This window comes from Drosophila takahashii, chromosome 3R (assembly GCF_030179915.1).
Source record: "Drosophila takahashii strain IR98-3 E-12201 chromosome 3R, DtakHiC1v2, whole genome shotgun sequence".
Taxonomy (NCBI): domain Eukaryota; kingdom Metazoa; phylum Arthropoda; class Insecta; order Diptera; family Drosophilidae; genus Drosophila; species Drosophila takahashii.
The window spans coordinates 22230122-22250808 of NC_091681.1; the positions used below are offsets into that span (position 1 = coordinate 22230122).

Sequence of the window (20687 nt, forward strand, 5' to 3'; positions counted from 1 at the left end):
TTCCACATAAAAATAACAAGTAAAAGAAGCAGTCTGGCTTTTGGTAGGTCGAGATTTAAATACTCTAACAAAAATATAACTTTAATCTCAAGTTTATTTTAATTACCTTAACGGTCTTAAGCAATATTTAAAATTTAAATTAAATAAAAAATCAATTCATTCTCTTTTGTTTTATTTTAGTGTGCACATTGAAAATGGCAAGCATTAACACATCAAATAAATCACACTTTAAGTCGAAATCCCTTTGCATATTAAATCCTTTCCAAAGACCCTGTGAATTTTCCCCATAGAGTAGTTAAGCCCTCTGCCAGTGCTCGCTTATACAGACATATACATATACATATATGTATGCACATAAAATTACATTAAATATTATTGCTTTACGGACGGTTTTCCATGGCATTCGCTGACCTGACTGTGTGTATAGGATTGGCGGCACAAAAGGATCCAATGGTGCGTATAATTGACATATTTGATTGTTTAACTTGTATTAGTAAAGTCAGCAAAGGGGCAAAAAAATAATACTAAAAGAGGACGGACGATTCAAAGTAAGAAAACATGCTGGCTTTGCTGAAAAAAACACAAAATATGTAGTCCTGCAAACGAGGTAACTCATCAGAAGTAGTTAGAATATAATAATAATAATATATATATATATTAGATAGGATTTCAAGTAGGTTTAAATAGTTAATTGAACTTTTTTAGATTTTAACATTGTTTTCTCTTTATTTCTTACTTCATGTACTCACAACATGTGGTCCTAGTGATTAAGCTAAGGACTTGGAAATCTGTGACCCTATCTGTTTGATAGGGATTTGCCCTGTCAACTAATTCTGGTCTGGGCAGCATAATCTTCTTAGCCGAGCGACAGTTCTCTGTTGTTTGTATTCAAACGTGTACTTTCAGGTTTATTTATAGCATAGGGACATTTTGGCATTTGTCAGATTCCTGTCAAGCTTAATGTGTGTGCAATGATTATTCATTTAATTGTGTACACATGCAACCATCAGCGACTTCAATCTGACATTGTCAGCCTGTCCGGATCACTCAACAAGAAATTCGATTTCATAAAGGGGCAACAAAAGCATGATGGATTGCTTTGCAGACTCGATTGTCTGCATGTGAGAGGGCTTCATCCTTTGAAATGTGTAAAATGGGACGTATAACATAAATTGTTACATATTGTTCGCATAACCCGTCCGCAAATACTCCAAAGGAAAATTACGAAGGCTAGCATTTCTTTCGCAATTTTTTCTAACAGTGCTGACACTTTATCCATTTTATTTAGAAAGTAGAGGGTTTTAAAAGTATAAATATTAATGTATCATTATATTTATGAGCTATATATTTCTTTTCTCTTTTTATTATTTGATATTAAATATATTGACCATGCAAATACAAATTGATCCTTGCGTGTTCTTATTTCCTGTGTAGTAGTAGTTACCCTTGTAAGTAATATTCTCGAAGCAAAAACGGAATGTAGCTCTTATCCCCAAGGCACCAATGGAAATTTGATTATTCCGTATTTTCAGATATTTATACCCTTGCAGAGGGTATTATGATTTCAGTCAGAAGTTTGCAACGCAGTGAAGGAGACGTTTCCGACCCCATAAAGTATATATATTCTTGATCAGCATCACTGGACGAGTCGATCTAGCCATGTCCGTCTGTCCGTCCGTCTGTCCGTCTGTCCGTCTGTCCGTCTGTCCGTCCGTTTCTACGCAAACTAGTCTCTCAGTTTTAAAGCTGTCGGGATGAAACTTTCGTAAAAGTCGTATTTCTATTGCAGGTAGTATATATGTCGGAACCAAACGGATCGGACAACTATATCTTATAGCTCCCATAGGAAGGATCAAAAAAAAAAAAATAAAAAAATTCTATCTCCGGTGTTTTTTGAAATTTTACCTTCTACTCTTGGGAACATTTTTATACCCGTTACTCGTAGAGTAAAAGGGTATACTAGATTCGTGCAAAAGTATGTAACAGCTAGAAGGAAGCGTTTCCGACCCCATAAAGTATATATATTCTTGATCAGGGTCACTAGCCGAGTCGATCTAGCCATGTCCGTCTGTCCGTCTGTCTGTCTGTCTGTCTGTCTGTCTGTCTGTCTGTCTGTCTGTCCGTCTGTCCGTCTGTATGAACGCTGAGATCTCAGAAACTACAAAAGCTAGAAGGTTGAGATTTCCCACACATATTCTTTGGCTTCCTACGCAGCGCAAGTTTATTTTAGCCGAGCGCCACGCCCCCTCTAACGCCCACAATCGCCCACTAACGATTTTAAAATGGGTCCTGCGCCCACATCTTTAAAGATTTCCGAGAAGTATAAATGCAATTTTGTTGTGTATATTTATACCTTTCGAAATGTAGAAGACATTTTTCAAATCGGACCATTCATTAAAAAGTTATACGCAATCAAAAATTATATATCTATCTCCCTCGCACTCCCTTTAGCTGAGTTACGATTATTAGTCGGGACACCAACCCGACACAGCGTTCGCACTCCCTTTAGCTGAGTGACGGGTATTAGATAGTCGGGACAACAAACCGACTATAGCGTTCTCTCTTGTTTTTTATATGTTTCTGAATTTCGGTTTTTTTGTTTTTTAAATCGGATCACTATATCATATAGCTGCCATAGGAACGGTCGAAAAATTAAATGGAAATTAATGGGAAAAAAATTATATCTTTGTTGGTTTTTATTACAGTTCCTTCTACTCTGGGATATGACTATTTTGAAATATTTCCGAATTTCGATTTTAATTTTTAAAAGATCGAACTACTATATCATATAGCTGCGATAGAAACGATCGAAAAATTAATGTGAAATAATAAGAAATTTAACATTTTTGCGATTTGTAAATTAATAGAATGATCTGCAAGGGTATATAAGCTTCGGCTTGCCGAAGCTAGCTTCCTTTCTTGTTTTTCCTGATCTATTCTGGCTTTCAAGTTGTCTGCTGGCAACACTGCTCCCTAACAAGCTGCAATCTACAGCCTGGCAATCATGTAATGTAGCGAAGCATCAACACAAACACAGGGGCTGTGTGGGCGGGCTGCTGCTGCTGCTGCTGATTGCACAAAGGATGCCCCTCAAGTCCTTGGTGACGTGTTGAGCGAAAGAATGAAACTAGCAGCCTGCGCCCGGCAGTTCAACGGAAGATCCACTGCACCTGAGCTGGGAACTGACTGGCTGGATGAAAGATAAATTATGGTGCGGGGTATCCCGACAATGACTGAACAGTTTACTATCCGAGCAGGGGGAAGCCGTAGCAAACCAGCTGCACTAAATAAAGCAAATCCCTTTTGAAGGCCTGGTCCCACCTGGCGGTCGAGTACTAGGGAGCTCTCCATCACAATTTACAAATGCAATTCGTATTTTAGGACCTTTTCTAAACGCTTTAACCCAAAGAAAGAGAGCTTCTTCCATAAACTATCCGAGAGTTATATAATTTTATTATTTTTCTTTTCTAACAAGCATTTTTAGTCCCATTTTAAACTCTTTATACTGCTAAACTTACAAAAAGATGAAAGCCATGGCAAAAGATTTTTAGAAATATTTTTAACAAAGGTTAAAGGGGTTGGCCCATCTGGTTATTTTCCAACAATGGACACTTTCAATCCCCCAATTTCTGTGTTTTCAGTTTGAAAGCCAATTAGTGTTATATGAGATTATTTTTCGAGGAAAAGGAAACCATGGCAGCATGACAGCAATTGTCAAACGAAGACGCAACGAACAATTGGTCCCACCTGGCGTATGGGTAATAAAGTTTACTCTTACATAAACGACCATTTCATTCTATATCGCCCTTTGCGTAAATAAAAGCTAACTATCAAAGAAAATCCATTGAAATAAGGCAGAAATTGTGAAAAGAAACCCACCTGGCGTATGAGTAATATGAGTTTATTGAGCAAAAGAAATTGTTTTGCCATTTTCAATCCTCAAATTTCCGAATTTTCAGTCTTCTTCTAAGCTCTGCCAACCGATGAACGTAAATTAGTTTCATAAAAGCTAACAAGGCAAGGAAAATTCTTTTGTGCGAAACCTTTTGCACTGCTTCGTCTCCACTTCATTGTTCATTTTGCCCCGTTTCACTCGGTCCTCCTCCTCAATTTCCCAACCTCCCCTAATCCTGGCTTTGGCCATAGTCCAACCACAGAAGGCTCATCATCGTCATCGTCATCATTTGAATTCTCCACCCGATTGTTGCATGCAGCGGCTGTTGTTGTTGTTTTTGTTGCTGGGAGGACACGTGCATCGCCGAGCTTTGCAGTTGACATTCCGTTACGCACGTTGCCTCCTCCTTTTGGGTCCTAGTTGATGCTGATTCTGCTCCTGCTGCTGCTGCTGTCGTTGTCGTTGTCTGGGCAACATGCAATGCCAAAGTTTTCGTGATGCAAGTGCGTAGTTTGCTCACAACAAGGCTCGTTGACGCTGCCCAGGGACGTGGGGCATTCCATTTGCGGGGGTTTTAAAGGGGACAAAGCTCACTCAAAGCTGGTGGAGGGTTTACAGCCAACGTTATGAGGGAAACCATGGCAATGAAGTACGCTGCAAAAAAGGATATTTAATATGTTTTAATATGAAGAGCAAAATATGCACAAGTTGAAAAATAAAGAAATAAATTTTTATTAAAAAAAAACAATAATTTTAATGCAATTAAAATTTTAGTACTTTAAAAGATAAGTTAATTTATAAAAATATTAAGTACACTTTTAGAAAAGTAAAAAAAAAAAAAAAAATTTATAACACTTAGAATTGATAAGCTAACAACGCACCTCGCACCCTTCGCAAGGTTATAGTTGAATACTCGCAAAAAGCTCGTCACGTCATAAGCGGCAACAGTTGGGTTCTGGTTCTGTGTGCTCAGAACACTGGCTCCCACTGCCAGAGCTAACAAAAAGGGGTGGCAGCTAGCCGGGGGGTGAAAGTGGGGGGTTCGGCTCGGTCTCAGTGCAGTGCAAAAAGTGCAGGCAACCGTGTTCAGAGTGCCACACTCGTGCTCACACAAGCACCCACGCATACAGTCTCCCTCTCGCATACACTCACATCGCCAGCTTTTGTATTGACGCACTCGAACGGGTGGCTTCAAGTTACCGGTTCGGTTCACAGTGCCCGCTTCTACACAGAGGGAAAATATCAGTAATTTTTTATTTTAATTTTTTTATTAGTTGTTTTTAGTTTTTCAGTTGGCAATATAGTGTTTTTAAACTTACTGGTAAGTAGCCCATATAAACTTAAAAGAAAAAAAAATTATGACTTCGATTTTATGTTTTAAAATTTCATCAAAAGAATTTTCTTTATTTTTTAAATATAAATATTAATTTGAAATCATTGTGTGCAAGTAAAAACTTTAATAAAAATAGGAACATTTGTTACAGTGTTTTTAAAGTGGAAAGTGTTTGATGTCCAACGATTTGTTTTACAGTGCAGTTCCCACAGGTCTCTTGCTTTCTATCTCTGTCTCGCTTCCAACAGTTTTCCGATTCGCTTTTTTCCTTAGCGTCGAGCGGGAAACGTTGAGCTGCAGTCGGAGAATCGCTCTTAACGCTCGAATTTCGCATTCACATTCTCATTCGCCAATTAGCGGCCGGCGCAAGCGAGTCGCGTGTGCGGAAAAAAGTAAATCCCCAGAGTCGTTTGTTATATTTCCCCAAGTGAACTGGAAAACGGTTCTCCCCGATCAATATCGAGAGTGATCACGGATTTTTATACCATTGAATTTATCAGTTCGCAGTTTAAAGATGGCCACGCGAGGAGCGAATGTGATTTGGTTTCGCCATGGATTGCGCCTGCACGATAATCCCGCCCTGTTGGCCGCCCTCGCCGACAAGGATCAGGGTATAGCCCTCATTCCAGTTTTCATCTTCGATGGAGAGAGTGCAGGTAAGCGGTGGAAAATAATGATACAATTGAAAAGACCTTGACCTTGTTATTTGCTAGATTCTTTTAATTTTTGTGATTTTTGTCAATAATTACGTTAATGGTACATTTAAAATTGTGCAACATGTAAATGATCTAGTAAATGTTTTAGTTTCTTTCAATATTAAATTTTATACATCCTGGATGATTTTAACATTAATAAATTTTAAATCATAATTTGGGAGAGAGTTTTTATCAATTTATTTAATTTATTTCTAAAATTAGGAAATTGTTTTATTTATATCTAAGTAATTTAGATAATAAAAAGTAATATACAAAAAATTAATTGTCAACAGTGGGTTAAAAGTAAAAACTTTTAGCTTGATTGCCATTACACACTCATTCTACGTATGAGCTAATATCATTTTTTGCGACTTGCTTCGGTTATCAAATACCACCTCTTTCCGCGACCGCTGCGAATTCAGCGTTTTCGCTGCTCGTGGAAATGCGGAAAAGGGGATAGGGGGCCGAGGAAAGGGAAGGGGAAAACCTAATGCACTTTTGCATGGTAGAACAAAACAAACGATGCGTTCTAATGCGATTTGCGGCTGGCGGTTTTGCGAATACCCCGTTGAATCGCTGAGAGAGCTATAGAAAGACAATGCAAAATGGGTAGAGACATTGAGAACAAACCAGAATACTAGTATAATGCCTTTTGTGCTAGTGTGTAAGCAGCTCGCAGGTCTGAAAAAGTCGGAGAGAACCCTATAGAACCCATAACTTGACCGATAAGAGTCGTTTTGCGGGGAAAAGCGGGAAAACAATTATTGCGATGGAAAACGGAGAACGAGCTTAAACTGAACGTTTTGTGTGCGCGAAAGCTGCAAAGATTGCTGAAAGGTGGCACCTAAACAAGCGAACTTGTTTAGCATACATAATTTGACCATCCTTATGCAAGCTTTTGAGTTTCATTTAATTTTAGCAAAGCAAGAATACCAATAAAACGTAAAAATATCATTATTCTCAGGACAATATTGGAGATATAAACTTCTTGTGAGAAAGTATTTTATATTGAAACGTCTATTAAAATATATATGTTTAAATAAATAAGTTGGAGAATGATAGTTACTTTAAATTTTTTTGTGTGTATTTTAAAACAACTTAATTCTAAGTTTCAAAGAAAAAAGAAAGGAGTTGTGAACTCTAACCCTTCTGTGGTTCCTAAACAGGTACCAAGTGCGTGGGCTACAACCGGATGCGCTTCCTGTTGGATTCGCTGCAGGACATCGATGACCAGCTGCAGGCGGTCACCGAAGGAAGAGGACGCCTCCACGTTTTTGAGGGCGAACCGGCTCACATATTCCGGCGGCTGCACGAGCAAGTGCGTCTGCACAGGATCTGCATGGAGCAGGACTGTGAGCCAATTTGGAATGAGCGCGATGAGACCATACGTTCTCTATGCCGGGACTTGGGCATCGACCTGGTCGAGAAGGTATCGCACACGTTGTGGGATCCGCGCACGGTGATCGACACCAATGGCGGCATTCCGCCGCTCACCTACCAGATGTTCCTGGTAAGTAATTAAATTAAAATGATATAAATTAATAAGTGTTAAGTCCAAGTAATCCTCTAGCACACGGTGCAAATAATCGGTCTGCCGCCTCGTCCCGCCGCCGATGCTCGACTGGATGATGCCTCCTTTGTGGAGCTGGCTCCCGAGTTGCGCAGATGTCTGGGTTACTTCGAGCAGCTGCCGACACCGGAGCACTTCAACGTTTACGGCGACAACATGGGCTTTCTGGCCAAGATTAACTGGCGCGGTGGCGAAACGCAGGCCCTACTTTTGCTGGCGGAGCGGCTCAAGGTGGAGCAACATGCCTTCGAGCGGGGCTTCTACCTGCCCAACCAGGCGCTGCCCAATATCCACGAAACGCCCAAGTCGATGAGTGCCCATCTGCGCTTCGGTTGTCTGTCGGTGCGTCGTTTCTACTGGAGCGTCCATGATCTCTTCAAGAATGTCCAGCTGCGCGCCTGTGTGCGAGGCGTTCAAATGACCGGCGGAGCCCACATCACGGGTCAGTTGATTTGGCGCGAGTACTTCTACACCATGTCGGTGAACAATCCGAACTATGACCGCATGGAGGGCAATGAGATCTGCCTGAACATCCCGTGGGCCAAGCCAAACGAGGACCTTTTGCAGCGTTGGCGGCTGGGTCAAACGGGATTCCCGCTTATCGACGGGGCTATGCGACAGCTCCTGGCCGAAGGATGGCTCCACCATACGCTGCGCAACACGGTGGCCACATTCCTGACGCGCGGCGGCATGTGGCAGAGCTGGGAGCACGGGCTGCAGCACTTCCTGAAGTATCTTCTGGACGCCGATTGGTCGGTCTGCGCCGGCAACTGGATGTGGGTCTCCAGCTCGGCCTTCGAGCGGCTGCTGGACTCCTCGCTGGTCACCTGCCCGGTGGCCCTGGCCAAGCGACTTGACCCCGAGGGGGCCTACATCAAGCAGTACGTTCCGGAGCTGATGAATGTGCCCAAGGAATTTGTGTGAGTTTCATATGTAGACCTTTTACAACTTAAGTAATTAATTGAAAATAGCAATTTGCAATATTGAAAAGCTTAGATAAAAAGTAAAAACTTAATTCGGAGCTATGATTAAGACTAACTTAATTTTAAATTATGTACTTAAGTATTGATTATTTTAAGTCTGGTTATACATCAAAGTTAAGTAGTTTTATGTAGTATTTTACAGTAACATATAAAGATAGCAAATAATGCAATGATCAACTAGTCGTATACGCAATATAAGGTAGCTGTTAGTTTACTTAAGTTCAAATAACATTTTCTACAACTAATCGAAGTAAAGCAAATCTGATATATCCATTATATTTTAAAGATATATTTCTAAAGCTAAAAATTAATTTTTTTTAACTTACCATTATATTTTTGTAGCCACGAGCCCTGGCGAATGACTGCCGAGCAGCAGGAGCAGTACGAGTGCCTGATTGGGGTCCACTACCCAGAGCGCATCATCGACCTCTCCATGTACGTGAAGCGCAACATGCTGGCCATGAAGGCGCTCCGGAACTCGCTGATGACCCCGCCCCCGCATTGCAGGCCCTCCAACGAGGAGGAAGTGCGCCAGTTCTTTTGGCTGGCCGATGTGGCTGTTTGAAATACTGTAACCCCAAAGCAAAATTTTACCCGATTTCACAATAAAGGAACTATTACCGGTCGTATATTATATATCATTAATAATGCTTTATTTTCTTCAATTAAAATAATTACTACAATACAATTTGTATCTGTTTTATTTGGTTTCGTTTTATTTTTAACAGCTTATAACGTGTTACTCATATATCAATTTTATTCAGCTTACTTTAAAAATCGTTAATGGTGTATATATATATAATTATTATTATCATTTGTATTACGTTATCAAATTATACGTTAATTAACAGCTTTAATTAAATAGTTTTTGCTTTTAGTTTTACTTGTTTTTACGAGAAAAATTGAACGCGAATTTATTTCAAATATTGAAATTTAATTTTATGTCGATCTATTGATCCGTACTTCGTTTTCGTTTTTTCTTTCGTTTAATGAGAGTTCCGTTTGTATCTTATAATTTGTCTAAATTGTGGTGTATATTTTATTTTATGCCTAAATTTTGGTGTTCCTTCTAGATGTGTGCCATACAAATGAGATATAGGTAGGGGTTGATGGGACCTAAAAGGAGTTATTGTTGAAGTTTGAGTCCCTCGACAGTTTGCTACAAATAAAATTGGAGAAAATGTAAACTCGACCAGGCCGAGCTTCTCCCTTACTCCCTACAAGTACATTCCCCTTAATAGTCGCTTGTAGGAAGTAAGCATTTATTTTTAGACATTCCACATCCTCTGAATTAGTTGAAGTAAATTCGAGTAAACATTTAGAGCGTTGCTTGGCAAAAAGTTATATTTCTGGTAAATGTAAATTTCACACACATATGCGTAGTATACGATAGCTGAATAAATAATCGAACCAACCAATTCAATCAACCAACGAACGAGAACGAACGAGAACTCACAGCAAATAACAATTTGACGCAATTTATACTTTATGGAATATCTCGTAACGCATTTTGCTTTTATCATTATTATATTTTTAAAGTACTCCCCCGATTCAAGTGTCCCTTCTGTATGTATGTACAAATGTATAATATTGTGCTGATGCATTCTGTGTGCTAAGTGGATGCCTGTATGTTCGAACCGATTGGCTATAAAAATAAAAAGCTGCTTGTCCCCATTGCGTATGCAATGCATTTTAAATCCCCCTGATTTCTCCGCAGCCCATTTTCGTTTTCATTTCCATTCCCCATTACCATTACCATATGGTGCTAGCTGACTGCTTTAAGCCTATGAGGTTCCATTAAATTCATTTGCCTTTTAATTTTTCCTTTATCCTTTTAACTGGGCGCCAGAGTCTAATGTGTCTGTGTTTCTTTTAAGATCATGAAAATATAGCTTCACTAATGATTCTGTTAAAAGCCTTTAAGATTTTTGGTTTCGGTAGAGGTTATAGCTTTAAAATGGACGTTTCATAGATAGATCATTAACTTTACATAGATTTCCAGAGCTATTTCTCCGTTTGAGCAGAATTAAGTGGCGGATAGTAAAAAACTCGGATCGATTTAGAGGATATGTGGCTACAGCAAAAGAGTACGTTGTATCTAAGGTGGTTTACTTTAAGGATTTCCACTTATTTGGGCATTTCAGATATTGGCAGTTTCCTAGTGTTGTCTTGGTGTGTTTGAAAACTTTTGAGAACATTCTTAGGTCAAGTCCCATTACAATCTTAGAATGTTATTGCTCGCAGCCAGACTATAGACTATAATGCAATCGTAGCTCGCAGCTAACTCCACTCGCAAGCGGTTCATAAATCATTCAAGCCAACCCATGGAAGGCAACTGTTTGCTCAGTCAATCCCCTCTAAGACCTCCCCCTTCTCTCCTTAAACTCGTGGTTATCTTGGGATTGGATTGTTACATTGACTTTTTGAAATGCAAATCAAATGCAGACCACAGATGCATAGCCAATGAATGCAAATAGACATGGCTGCATAGGCTCCTGGCTCCTATGTACATATTCTCAGAAAATCACATATTCAAAATGCTCCCCACCTCTCGCCCCCTCCTCTCATGATCGTTTCTCGGTTATTCATACAGGTCGGATGTTTGCGTTTAACTTTTTACATTAACTGTCATTTGGTTTATTTCACAATTTACAAAATGCAACTTAAACAATTGGATTTGATGCAGTGTGTTGCAGGGCAGGCCATGCGTGGAGGAGAGTGCCGTCAACAGATGTCCTGTGTGCCTGCTGGCTCGGCATCCTGTATCCTGGCTACATTTTACATACAGTGCAGTGGAAGGAACTTAACTAACTTACTGCGGTTGCAACCGTTTCTCGGGCTCTTTAATTTGTTGTCGTGTGCTACACTAGAACTAAGCTTTGTTGCTGCGGTTGTCGTACACTTGGTGTTTGCTTAGTTTGCTTTTGTTTCACTTGACGCTGCTGTGGCTTCACATTGCTTTAATTTCGTTTCATTTCATTTTGTTTGCTTGGTGTTAGTTTGTATCGTAAATTTATTTATGCAATTTTATATCTCAATTTCATTTATCTGTTTTGTTTCGCTTTGTATCGTTTTTGCCTTTTAGTTCTTGTTTTGCCTGGATTTTACATACACATATTTTGTTTACAATTTTCTACTAGATTTAATCGGCGTCCGCGCGCATACCCCGCACCTCGCCCACCTGCCGCGCCTTGTCCAGCTCCTCCTTCGTCTGGTCCTCGATGGCGCGGATGTCCTCCATTGTTAGACCGTACCAGCGATCGGTTGAACAGAAAACTTGGCTGAAATGGGAAAATAGAAAGGATTAATATGGTGTTTTTAGAATTATTGGGTGTCTCGGCTTTCTTTCTATTTAAATTTTAATTATAAAAAGACACAAAAAATAAATAAGTGTTACAGAAGTTTTTCCTAAACCAAGTTCCAACCAAGTACTGAATGTTGTTATAAACTTTCGGTTATAATTCAATTATAAGAGGTTTTTTATGAGTTAAAGTTATTGTTAAACAAAGATACAGATATTCCTCAGACGTTTAAATTCCAAATGTGAACTATTTTAAAAACTCTTTTCAACATTTCAAGACAATTACCGATGGAAGTTTGTAAAGAGGCGGCGCTCCGATTTCTGTATAAAATTCTCCACTCTTGTTTGCAGGCCGAACCATTTGAACTCGCACGTGACCAGCTTGTAGCAGGTCATGACAGGATCAACGCGCTTTTTCCAATCGGCTCCCACCAGGGGACCGCGGCCCGTCTTCTTTGACTGGTAGCTGCAAGGATAATCCAAATGTAAGTAACAAATAAATGGAAATATAATAAATTATTGCTTACGTGGTTGGATCCTCATCGGGCTTGTAGTCCGCAGGCAGGACCGGATCGTTGGCAATGTCGATGTGCACCACCTCTCGCATTTTCAGCTTATCCGGCGTCAGCTCGTGCACCTGCAAAGGCGAAAGCCGGAGCAAAATATCTTAGAACTACTCATTTTGGCCATGACAAATGGAACATTTAAAGCGTTTACTACATAGACGTGCACATGGATCGATGGCGGATTTGAACTACAAAGCTGAACAGAGCAGACGGCAAATAAAGTGCAATTAGAAACCAAACTCACGTTCTAAATAGTGCCAATGTCATTTTCTATGTGTTGCGAATATACGTCTACTTTAAAGTTTTTATTCATATAACCAGGATTCTTAACCGAAAACCGAATGACGAAACCAAACCAAAACCAAATCAAGCCAAAGTAAAAGGGGTTGTGGAATTTTGACAAACTCATTTTGCATGTTGATGGTTAGTTAGTTAATTAGGATGAGATGAGTTGATGTTGTGGAGAGAAAAGAAGAGAACACAAGTTAGTAAGATCATGCAGTGGTTCCTTGACTTACATTTTCTGAATCGCCCGCATCGCCGACGTGCAGGGTGTCGATGATTATTTTGAAAGCCTCTTTCATGAATTTGGGGTTCTAGAAATGTAATACAATCAGAGTAATCAGATGGGTTCAGGTACATCCTATACGAAACCCAGGAAATATCTTTTGGTTTTATTAAACCCCATGTTTATTTAATATATGTTTTGACCCCTTAATTACCGTGATAATCGTTCGACAATAGGGATAGGCATTCCATGCCTCCTCGTGGATCTCCAATGAGCCCTTGGGTGCCAATAGTCTAATGTAGGCTGGAACTTTTGATTGCAGATGGTAGATCTTATATGTATATTGACCGGAATTGTATTTGCCACCTGCAAAGAATGAAATATGTTCACCCGGAGTTATTAATCACAAATCGCAAATGGCTTACCCAGCAGGGGGAAGTCTGTAAAGGGCTCGTTCTTTAACACCTCGATGCCCTCGCCGCCTCCCGTGTTCTCCTTTGACGCCTCGGCCACCGAGAATAATTGTGCAACTTGATACTGTGGAGCAGAAAGCAGAAAGAGGGCAGATGGAAAAGTTACATCGGGCTTTTCCACCAGTTAACAACTCCCTTACCTCTTCCACAGTCAATGGCAAAGTCACACGGCTGCAACGAGAAAAAAACAATGACTGCGTCAGCGAATGTATGCATTAAGGCTACACGATTTTAATTAAGTTTAATATAACAATTTTAATTAAATACCAGGCCTGTATATAAAAAGCTGTTGATACCCTTAACTAGCCATCGAGCACACGGGGTATATCGGGTTCAGAGAAAGAGTGGGATATATGAAAATAATTAACAATAACCAGGGAAATTCAATGAACAACCTGTTTTAATTGCAGTTTAAGAGGAACGGTATTCATATTACGTTTCAGTACCAAAGTACATCGTTATTCCAGTGTTTTATGTGCAAACAAAGGGAAAGGGAAAACGTCCAGAAACAATAAATGTCAGCAGCCTGCCTAGAAATAGTTTATGGGTTGACTGCATTCATTTTAATTTACTGCAGAATTTGTCCAATCTCGATTGCTTTACAGTGATGTCAATACAATGAAATACTCAATTTGGTAACTTCATAATAACGTTGTCGAAGTGGAGCTTTCAACTTGATAAATAACTTAATTTTGTCTCTTTGTTGGGTCCATGTTAAGTTATAAGATGTATTGCCCACATTTTCCTCAAATTGCATAATTACAAGTCCTCTACGCTGACTTTACATTGTCTGTGCAATGTACTCAAGCCCCAAAGTATGCAAACAACCCAGAATGGCCATCCACAATTTAATATGCAAGCAAACAATTCATGTCGATTAATACTTGACGAGATAAGATTAGAATTAGTGGTCCTATTTAAACGGAAATCATATCAAATTATTCAAAGGACCACTTCACGATATCTGTCGAGGAAAGTTACTTCCGCCGCACAATTTAAATGAAATAATTTTAATTAAAAGCTTACATAAGTGGGCGTCGCATTGGCATTGCAAAAAATAAACCTTCAAAAAAAATGCTGGCAACATGCAAATTTCACAAGCCTTTTTTGATTTTATTTCCATATACATGTTGTATATGAGTTTGGGGTCCCCAATCCACCCACTTCCGGGCCACATACTCATCCTCTAATTACCAAAAAAAAAAGGTCGCCGGGCCAGTGAAAAGTTGCAGGAAACGTTCTGGGAACGCATATAATTATGACAGCCTTGAAACTTGTTCGCATCGCTTGACTTTTGTTGCGGTTTTGGCGTCGACAATTTAATTGCAAAAATTTTACCAGCTTCTGAAAGAGGATAGCATCAACGAAGAGGAAATGCTCTTTGGAGACGTCATGAAAAACTAATTTAAAATCCATAGTTTGAAACCATAAATTTTTAACTTCTAATGGATCTGAAAAAGTTAAAAATCTTTCTGCATCATTAAGTGATACCTGAAAATATTTACATTTTGAGAATCAATGATGCTTAACTTTTTAATGCATCCCTAAAATATATTAAACACATAAATATTTAAATTCTTCAATGTAAAGAACACCAAAACTAATAAAAAATGTGTACGAAAGAAGCTTGGTATTTTTGCTTGTGCCCTGGGAAATTACTGCGCTTATTTTGAAGGTAATATTTAGCTACAAACGGTAATCCCAAGGAAAGTCAACAGTCAACGGCTTGGCAAATGAAATATTTCCCGGCGAATAAAGGCTAAATTGCTCCCCCGGTGCGAGGGAAGCCTTGGCATGCATTCGTAAGGTGCGAACTGCGAACTAGAGCTCCTTCTTGGCCATAAAGAACCTGAACCTGAACCCCGTGTGCTGGCCCAGCTTTATGGCCTGTCATCCGTTCTCGCCTCCCCACATAATATAATACACAAATGCCAAACAATGCGACACAAGAAAACACGACACGACTCGAGAACAATCAAAGTGACGGGAGAAAGTGAAAGGGGGGAAATTCGGTGCTTTGTTTGCCGGGTGTCTTGCAGACGCAATTAACCTTTTGGCCCACTGTTGACACTCGTAATGATGTGTTTCCTAATTGCCAGTCGACTCGAGCAGAGCAACTGGTAGGCGTGGCTTTAATGCTGCCTACTCAAAAGTTGGCAAACTACGCGCGGGCCCTGAAAAGGTTAAAGTTCGCATAGAAATGCTTTATGGCGCAGGAGGGGATAATGCGCCTTTCCAAGTTTAACTTTTGCCAGAGTTCATCTGGGGAAGGTAAGGGGGATTTCCACAAAAACAAGGTGGATGATTTAGGAGAGTGTGCGTGCAGCTGTGGCAGGGGCACCGAAAAGTTTGAACTATAAACGGACTTAGGACAAGGTAAACATTGTGTTGCGGTGTTTAATTGTTAATGAAGTTATTTGGAACTGTACTTAATCATTGCATAATCAAAACGATGCTGAAGTTCATCGGGGTGGAATTAAGACTTCCGCTTAGGTTAATTGATTAAACATTCATTAAACATCAAGTTTGTAAGTCGAGCTGCTTGTATTTTTCATTTAAATCCACTGAAAGTCATTTTCTACCTTTTAAAGGGTTTAGATATTTTAGAATCATCTATCTTGTTACAAATCTTAACAGTTTAGCCGTTAAAGAAATTTTAAACATTTTAAAAGTGGTAATCATCTTATTTAAATGCATTTTTTATCCAACAATATCATCAAATCATTCATTTATACAAACAATATAACTTTTCTTTTCAACAAATTTCCACGCAGCATTTGTCGTTTAATCAAATCAGATTGTAAAAGTTTTGCGCAAATAAATGGCCCATAAAAAATTATTCTTTGCCTTTACATACCAAACTTTTTTTCTTGAACAACAAAAAGGGCATATTATTACTGGAAAATGCTAACGAAACTCGTAAAATCTGAAAACCCAGAAGAAGACTCGTTAGATGAAGAACTGATGGCGGAAGGCCAAAAGAAAAGCAAAACGTGTTTGTGTGACAAAAGTTCTGTCCCAATAAGTTAAGTAGAAATAAGTAAATAAATTCCCATGAAATTGCCGAAACCAACATCTAACTGGGTCAAATACTCCCGAATGCGAAAGATCAAACGATATGGAAATGTTTTTCTTTATAAGGTTATCTATGAATCAGAGTACAATCAGAGCAATGAACAAATTATGCAAAATACAAAAACAGAAACATAAAAGAAATCGCCACACATGAACGTAGGGTTCAGGAAAAGCAGAGAACAACAGCCAGAGAATATTGAAGAACTCTTAATGAGACCAAAGTTGCCGAAAGAAACACTCGGGAGACCCCCGCATTCAACCCTCTTTTGTGGCCGTGAACAAGGGGAATTGTTTGCTCTTGTTGGCATAATTGAAAATGGAAAGTGATTGTTTGGGGCGCTGTGTGTCCGCATCGGTAAGTGGGCGAGTGTGTGTGTGGGCCGAGGGGAAAGCTCTCGGCCAAGGCTCTTCTACTGGCCATCATTATTGAGGGCCGCCCACTGGCCACTGCCCATTGCCGCAATTGAAGGCCGAAGCCAAGTAATAATTGATTTACCCGCAATAAAGATGTCACAGAGAGATTGCCCAGTGGACTCAATGAATAACAGAGCAACGAGTCAGTCGAGCTTGAAATTAAAGCTTTTGTTTTAAGCCCCTATATATCTTAGACCACTGCCATTAACTAACTATACCTTTATGTGAAACTTACAAAATTGTATTTATTTTTATAAAAAGACTAATAACCATAATATCTATAATATTATTTATGAAACGGACCCTAAAATATTCTATAAATGTTTAGCTCCGTTTATAATATTTTTTGATAAAGAAGGCCCAAAATTCCGGGGACCACTTTGCGGCTAACCCCAATTGTGATTGTGGCATACTCCTCAACTTTCGGTGCCCGCTTTTGCTGGCGCTTAGCAGCAGTCACACTCAATTACCAACCATTTTCGAAACAACTGAAACCTCACACACTCGAAACGAGTAATGAGTACAGTGCCGTTGCGAAGTAAAACCACGGACACAACCCGAAAACCAAAAGCTGTGTGTTATCTTATCTCAGTACATAAAAAAACACAAATGGCGGAACTAAATTGGAGCTCGTGCCATTTTCAAATTGATTGCGGGCTGGCGAGGAGGGCAGTTCGAGGGGTGGAGGGTGGAGGAGCTGTATCTGACGGATACATATGTGGGCTACAAAGCGAGCCAATCAGTTGGGGCAGTAAAAGTCACGCTACAGCTGGTTTATGATGAGTACCGTCGAGGACTGACATTGAAAACAACAAGCTTTTGCTTTCACAGATCAAAGTTGAAAAGGTTTTAAAAGCCTGCACTCTTTAAATTAAATATGGCTAATTCAGAGCTTTATATGTAGGGTAAATAAAGTTGCCCTGAAGTCTGAAATAAAATTATAATTTTAAAATTAAATTTAAATTCACTTAATTTTTTAGTTTATATTTGAAAGTGTTATGTTAATTTTTCGATATAAATCAAAGCTTTTAATTTACGATTACAAACAAAATCAATTTATCTTTGTATAGTTATAATGACCTCTTTTCGATTGCCTTAATATTATCAACGTTAATGGGTTGATTGCTATCAGACAGACTAAACCGCATTGTTTGTCCACAAACAATTGTTATTCTAAATCCTCTGCTGACAATGCTAGGTCAATAAATAAAGTGCAGCACTTAAAGCATTATTGTATACAATAAAATGCAATATCAGATGAAACAGGCAAAGTGCAGCCATCACAATTTGTTTTTGTTACTTCTCCGAAGCTTTTGAATCATTTGGCCACTTTGGCCCCTGGCCATTTAAAATTGTTTATCAACCTGCTCCGGCACGCGTTGCCTTTATTTCCACCTTTATTTTTCATTTAATGATGGTGCTGAAACTTTCATTGCCAAATGGTTTACATTCCAACAGCCGGCAGACGAAAAAATGCGAAAATCTGGGAGGAAAAAACATTTTGATATGCAAATGCTAAAGGCTTCGTGTGGGGATTACGACATCGAGTACAATTAAACATTAATGCCTCACATGAAGATTGCCTGTCAACTTATGGGCGTTTTAATAACTGAAATTCCGCAAGACTCTTACAAAGTGCTTAATTTTCCAATAAAATTAAGTAACCTTAAACGCTACCTCACAATTTCTTAAAAATGTCGACAAATGGAAACTCCTATTTTAAAATTCGTAATATCTAATCGAATTTTTGTGGACTTCCGGTCGTGAAATTATATGAGAAATATTAAAAATATAAATACATTTTATGAGTACTCTGATAGTAAACTTCTAAAATCCAAGGGTGTCCGCTTTATAATTTGTATGACAACAAGGCCTTTTCTATATTTAGGTTTTCCATAGCTGAGATTACAAACATGATTCATTATAATAATGATTCACAATAACAATTAATATTTATAGTAAATCAACTTGTTCACATAATGTTTATATGTTTAAAACTTTAAATCAACGACCCCTTTCGAACAATTGAGCGAGAATTAAAAGCTTTACACAGCGCAAACACTTATCAATCAATTATCAGTAATTCTCACTCTTTACATGCAATCAAAGTTCAATAATCAGATTGATGTAAAAGATTGTGTAAGCAAGGCCAATAAAAATCGAAAAAATATGATAAGAAGGAGATTGTCTGTTCGAGTTTTTCATTTTCATCTCATGTGCAATCTTCTCAGATTTTCCTCACTTTTCCGTCGGCTGTCAAAGTCGAAAGCAATTATAAGCCGGGCCATTTGATTTCAGGCTTTTGGCAATTTCCGTTAATAAATTAAAAGTATCATTGCCAAAATGGACGGGAATGAGAAGGGGAGAACGTGAGCCATTTGCAAATGGGAGGAATATCACCTGGTGGCTCTTCCACCGAAAAGGATTCGAGATGCAGTGAGTCAACGCTTAATGGGCTTTACGCAACGACCTTATCGCACTTAACAACTTGTTTGATTAAAATCGCAGTGCCCAAAGCCGTAAAGAGAGTTATGGGAAAAGAGAGGCGCAAAAGAGAGTGACTCACTAAAAAAGGCAAAATCGACAACGTGGCGTCGCTGAGCGACTGAAAGGCATTATCTATTTTTTTTTGTAAATATATGTACATATATTTCCGATGACTCAAAGGAGTTTCCAAAACTAATTAGCAATGGGAATGCTTATAAGAAATAAGATGGATTACGTAGCTTCAAAAACCAACTTGAAACTCGTTACGTCATCGCCACAGCTGCAAAATACCTGAGATAGAGCGAGATGGCTAGTGAGGGGCGGGGGCGGAGCAGGGGGACGATAGGGGCTGATAAGAAAAACATTATTTTGTTGTTGCGGAAAATGCCCGCAAACTTAAATACAACAGAAACAACTACATGGACAGAGAGAGAGAGAGAGAGCGTGAGAGTAAGAGAGCGTCGTGTCATGTCACGGAGAGAGAGTGTAAAATCGATTTGTCACAAATAATTTGCGGCTTGCACAGGTTTTTAGGCTTTTTAACATAAAATAATGACAGGTAAATGGAAAATCTGGTTCGGTTCATACTCACAATTCTTTGATCTGCATGTTTGCCAATTATTATCCGGTATTTTCCTGCTTGATTCGCTGCGAGAGAGTACAAAATACAAAATTAGATTTAATGCGACTTCGCTGGCGTATTTCAGCTATACATATAAGTATACAACTTATTATTTCCAAATGTAAATGCACTTGCACTCGACGCTTAACCTTCGCACGCACTTTCTATATTTAACTTAAATATCTGCCAAAACCACTGAGGTGTTTCTCTGTCTGCTGCCAAATCGCTGCACTCGCACTTTTTGTTTATGTTTGCGCTCTTGTTTGGCCAGATTAGCGGCGTTTAGTTTGCCAACTTCAATTCTAATGGGGTTTTTTTCCCCAATTGTCGGCTAAAAACACGAGTCATACGCACACACACACACACTCACGCACACTTGCGGGCGGAATATGAATCGCAAATTGTGCGATTTGCCGCTGATTTATTACTCAAATGATGACGTACAATTGGGGGATGCGATGGGCCTGGTATCGGGATCTTTTCGCGCTGGCAAATCGGCGGCAGTAACAAATTAGTAATGAGTTTTGCGTGTCGGAGCGGAGCTAAAGTTGGATGTTCATGCAAAACACTTGGATTCCGATAGGCCGCGTATCGATTTTGCGGAGGGCTACGGTCATACTTGGCGGTGGGCGCCCGTGCGTCGCGGACTATCGATAGCGGCGGCGATGGGTCCAGGGATGGTCCGTCACCAAAACATATTAGGGGAGCTCCCCTAAAAAAGTTTGTTATTTCTGCTCCATATAAAGATTAAAATTTCAAAACTAT

At 39.3% G+C, this 20687-nt stretch overlaps 2 protein-coding genes across 2 annotated transcripts; one reads left to right on the forward strand and one right to left on the reverse strand.

Moving 5' to 3' along the window:
- The first annotated feature begins 5536 nt into the window (after window positions 1–5536).
- Window positions 5537–9112, forward strand: cry (circadian regulator cryptochrome). Its single transcript, XM_017141178.3, has 5 exons — window positions 5537–5620; window positions 5729–5884; window positions 7090–7433; window positions 7494–8413; window positions 8819–9112. The coding sequence occupies exons 2-5, from the start codon at window positions 5743–5745 to the stop codon at window positions 9039–9041; spliced, it is 1629 nt and encodes a 542-aa protein (XP_016996667.2). The 5' UTR covers window positions 5537–5620; window positions 5729–5742; the 3' UTR covers window positions 9042–9112.
- Window positions 9113–11471: 2359 nt separating this feature from the next.
- Window positions 11472–20668, reverse strand: vib (phosphatidylinositol transfer protein vib). Its single transcript, XM_017141374.3, has 9 exons — window positions 20367–20668; window positions 19893–19948; window positions 13465–13495; window positions 13277–13388; window positions 13066–13217; window positions 12862–12939; window positions 12305–12414; window positions 12064–12243; window positions 11472–11757 (listed from the first exon to the last, which is right to left on the reverse strand). Exons 2-9 carry the CDS (start codon window positions 19907–19909, stop codon window positions 11619–11621), a joined length of 819 nt encoding a protein of 272 aa, XP_016996863.1. The 5' UTR covers window positions 19910–19948; window positions 20367–20668; the 3' UTR covers window positions 11472–11618.
- Between the last annotated feature and the right edge of the window lie 19 nt (window positions 20669–20687).

Bases quoted from the DNA above. Each gene is read 5' to 3' on its own strand.
- cry (XM_017141178.3), top strand. From the start codon at position 5,743: ATGGCCACGCGAGGAGCGAATGTGATTTGGTTTCGCCATGGATTGCGC. The intron at 5,885-7,089 runs GTAAGCGGTGGA...GTTCCTAAACAG, and splicing joins CTTCGATGGAGAGAGTGCAG to GTACCAAGTGCGTGGGCTAC. The intron at 7,434-7,493 runs GTAAGTAATTAA...GTAATCCTCTAG, and splicing joins TCACCTACCAGATGTTCCTG to CACACGGTGCAAATAATCGG.
- vib (XM_017141374.3), bottom strand. The intron at 12,415-12,861 runs GTAAGTCAAGGA...TCGCCTTTGCAG, and splicing joins ATGCGGGCGATTCAGAAAAT to GTGCACGAGCTGACGCCGGA. The intron at 12,244-12,304 runs GTAAGCAATAAT...TTATCCTTGCAG, and splicing joins CCCGATGAGGATCCAACCAC to CTACCAGTCAAAGAAGACGG.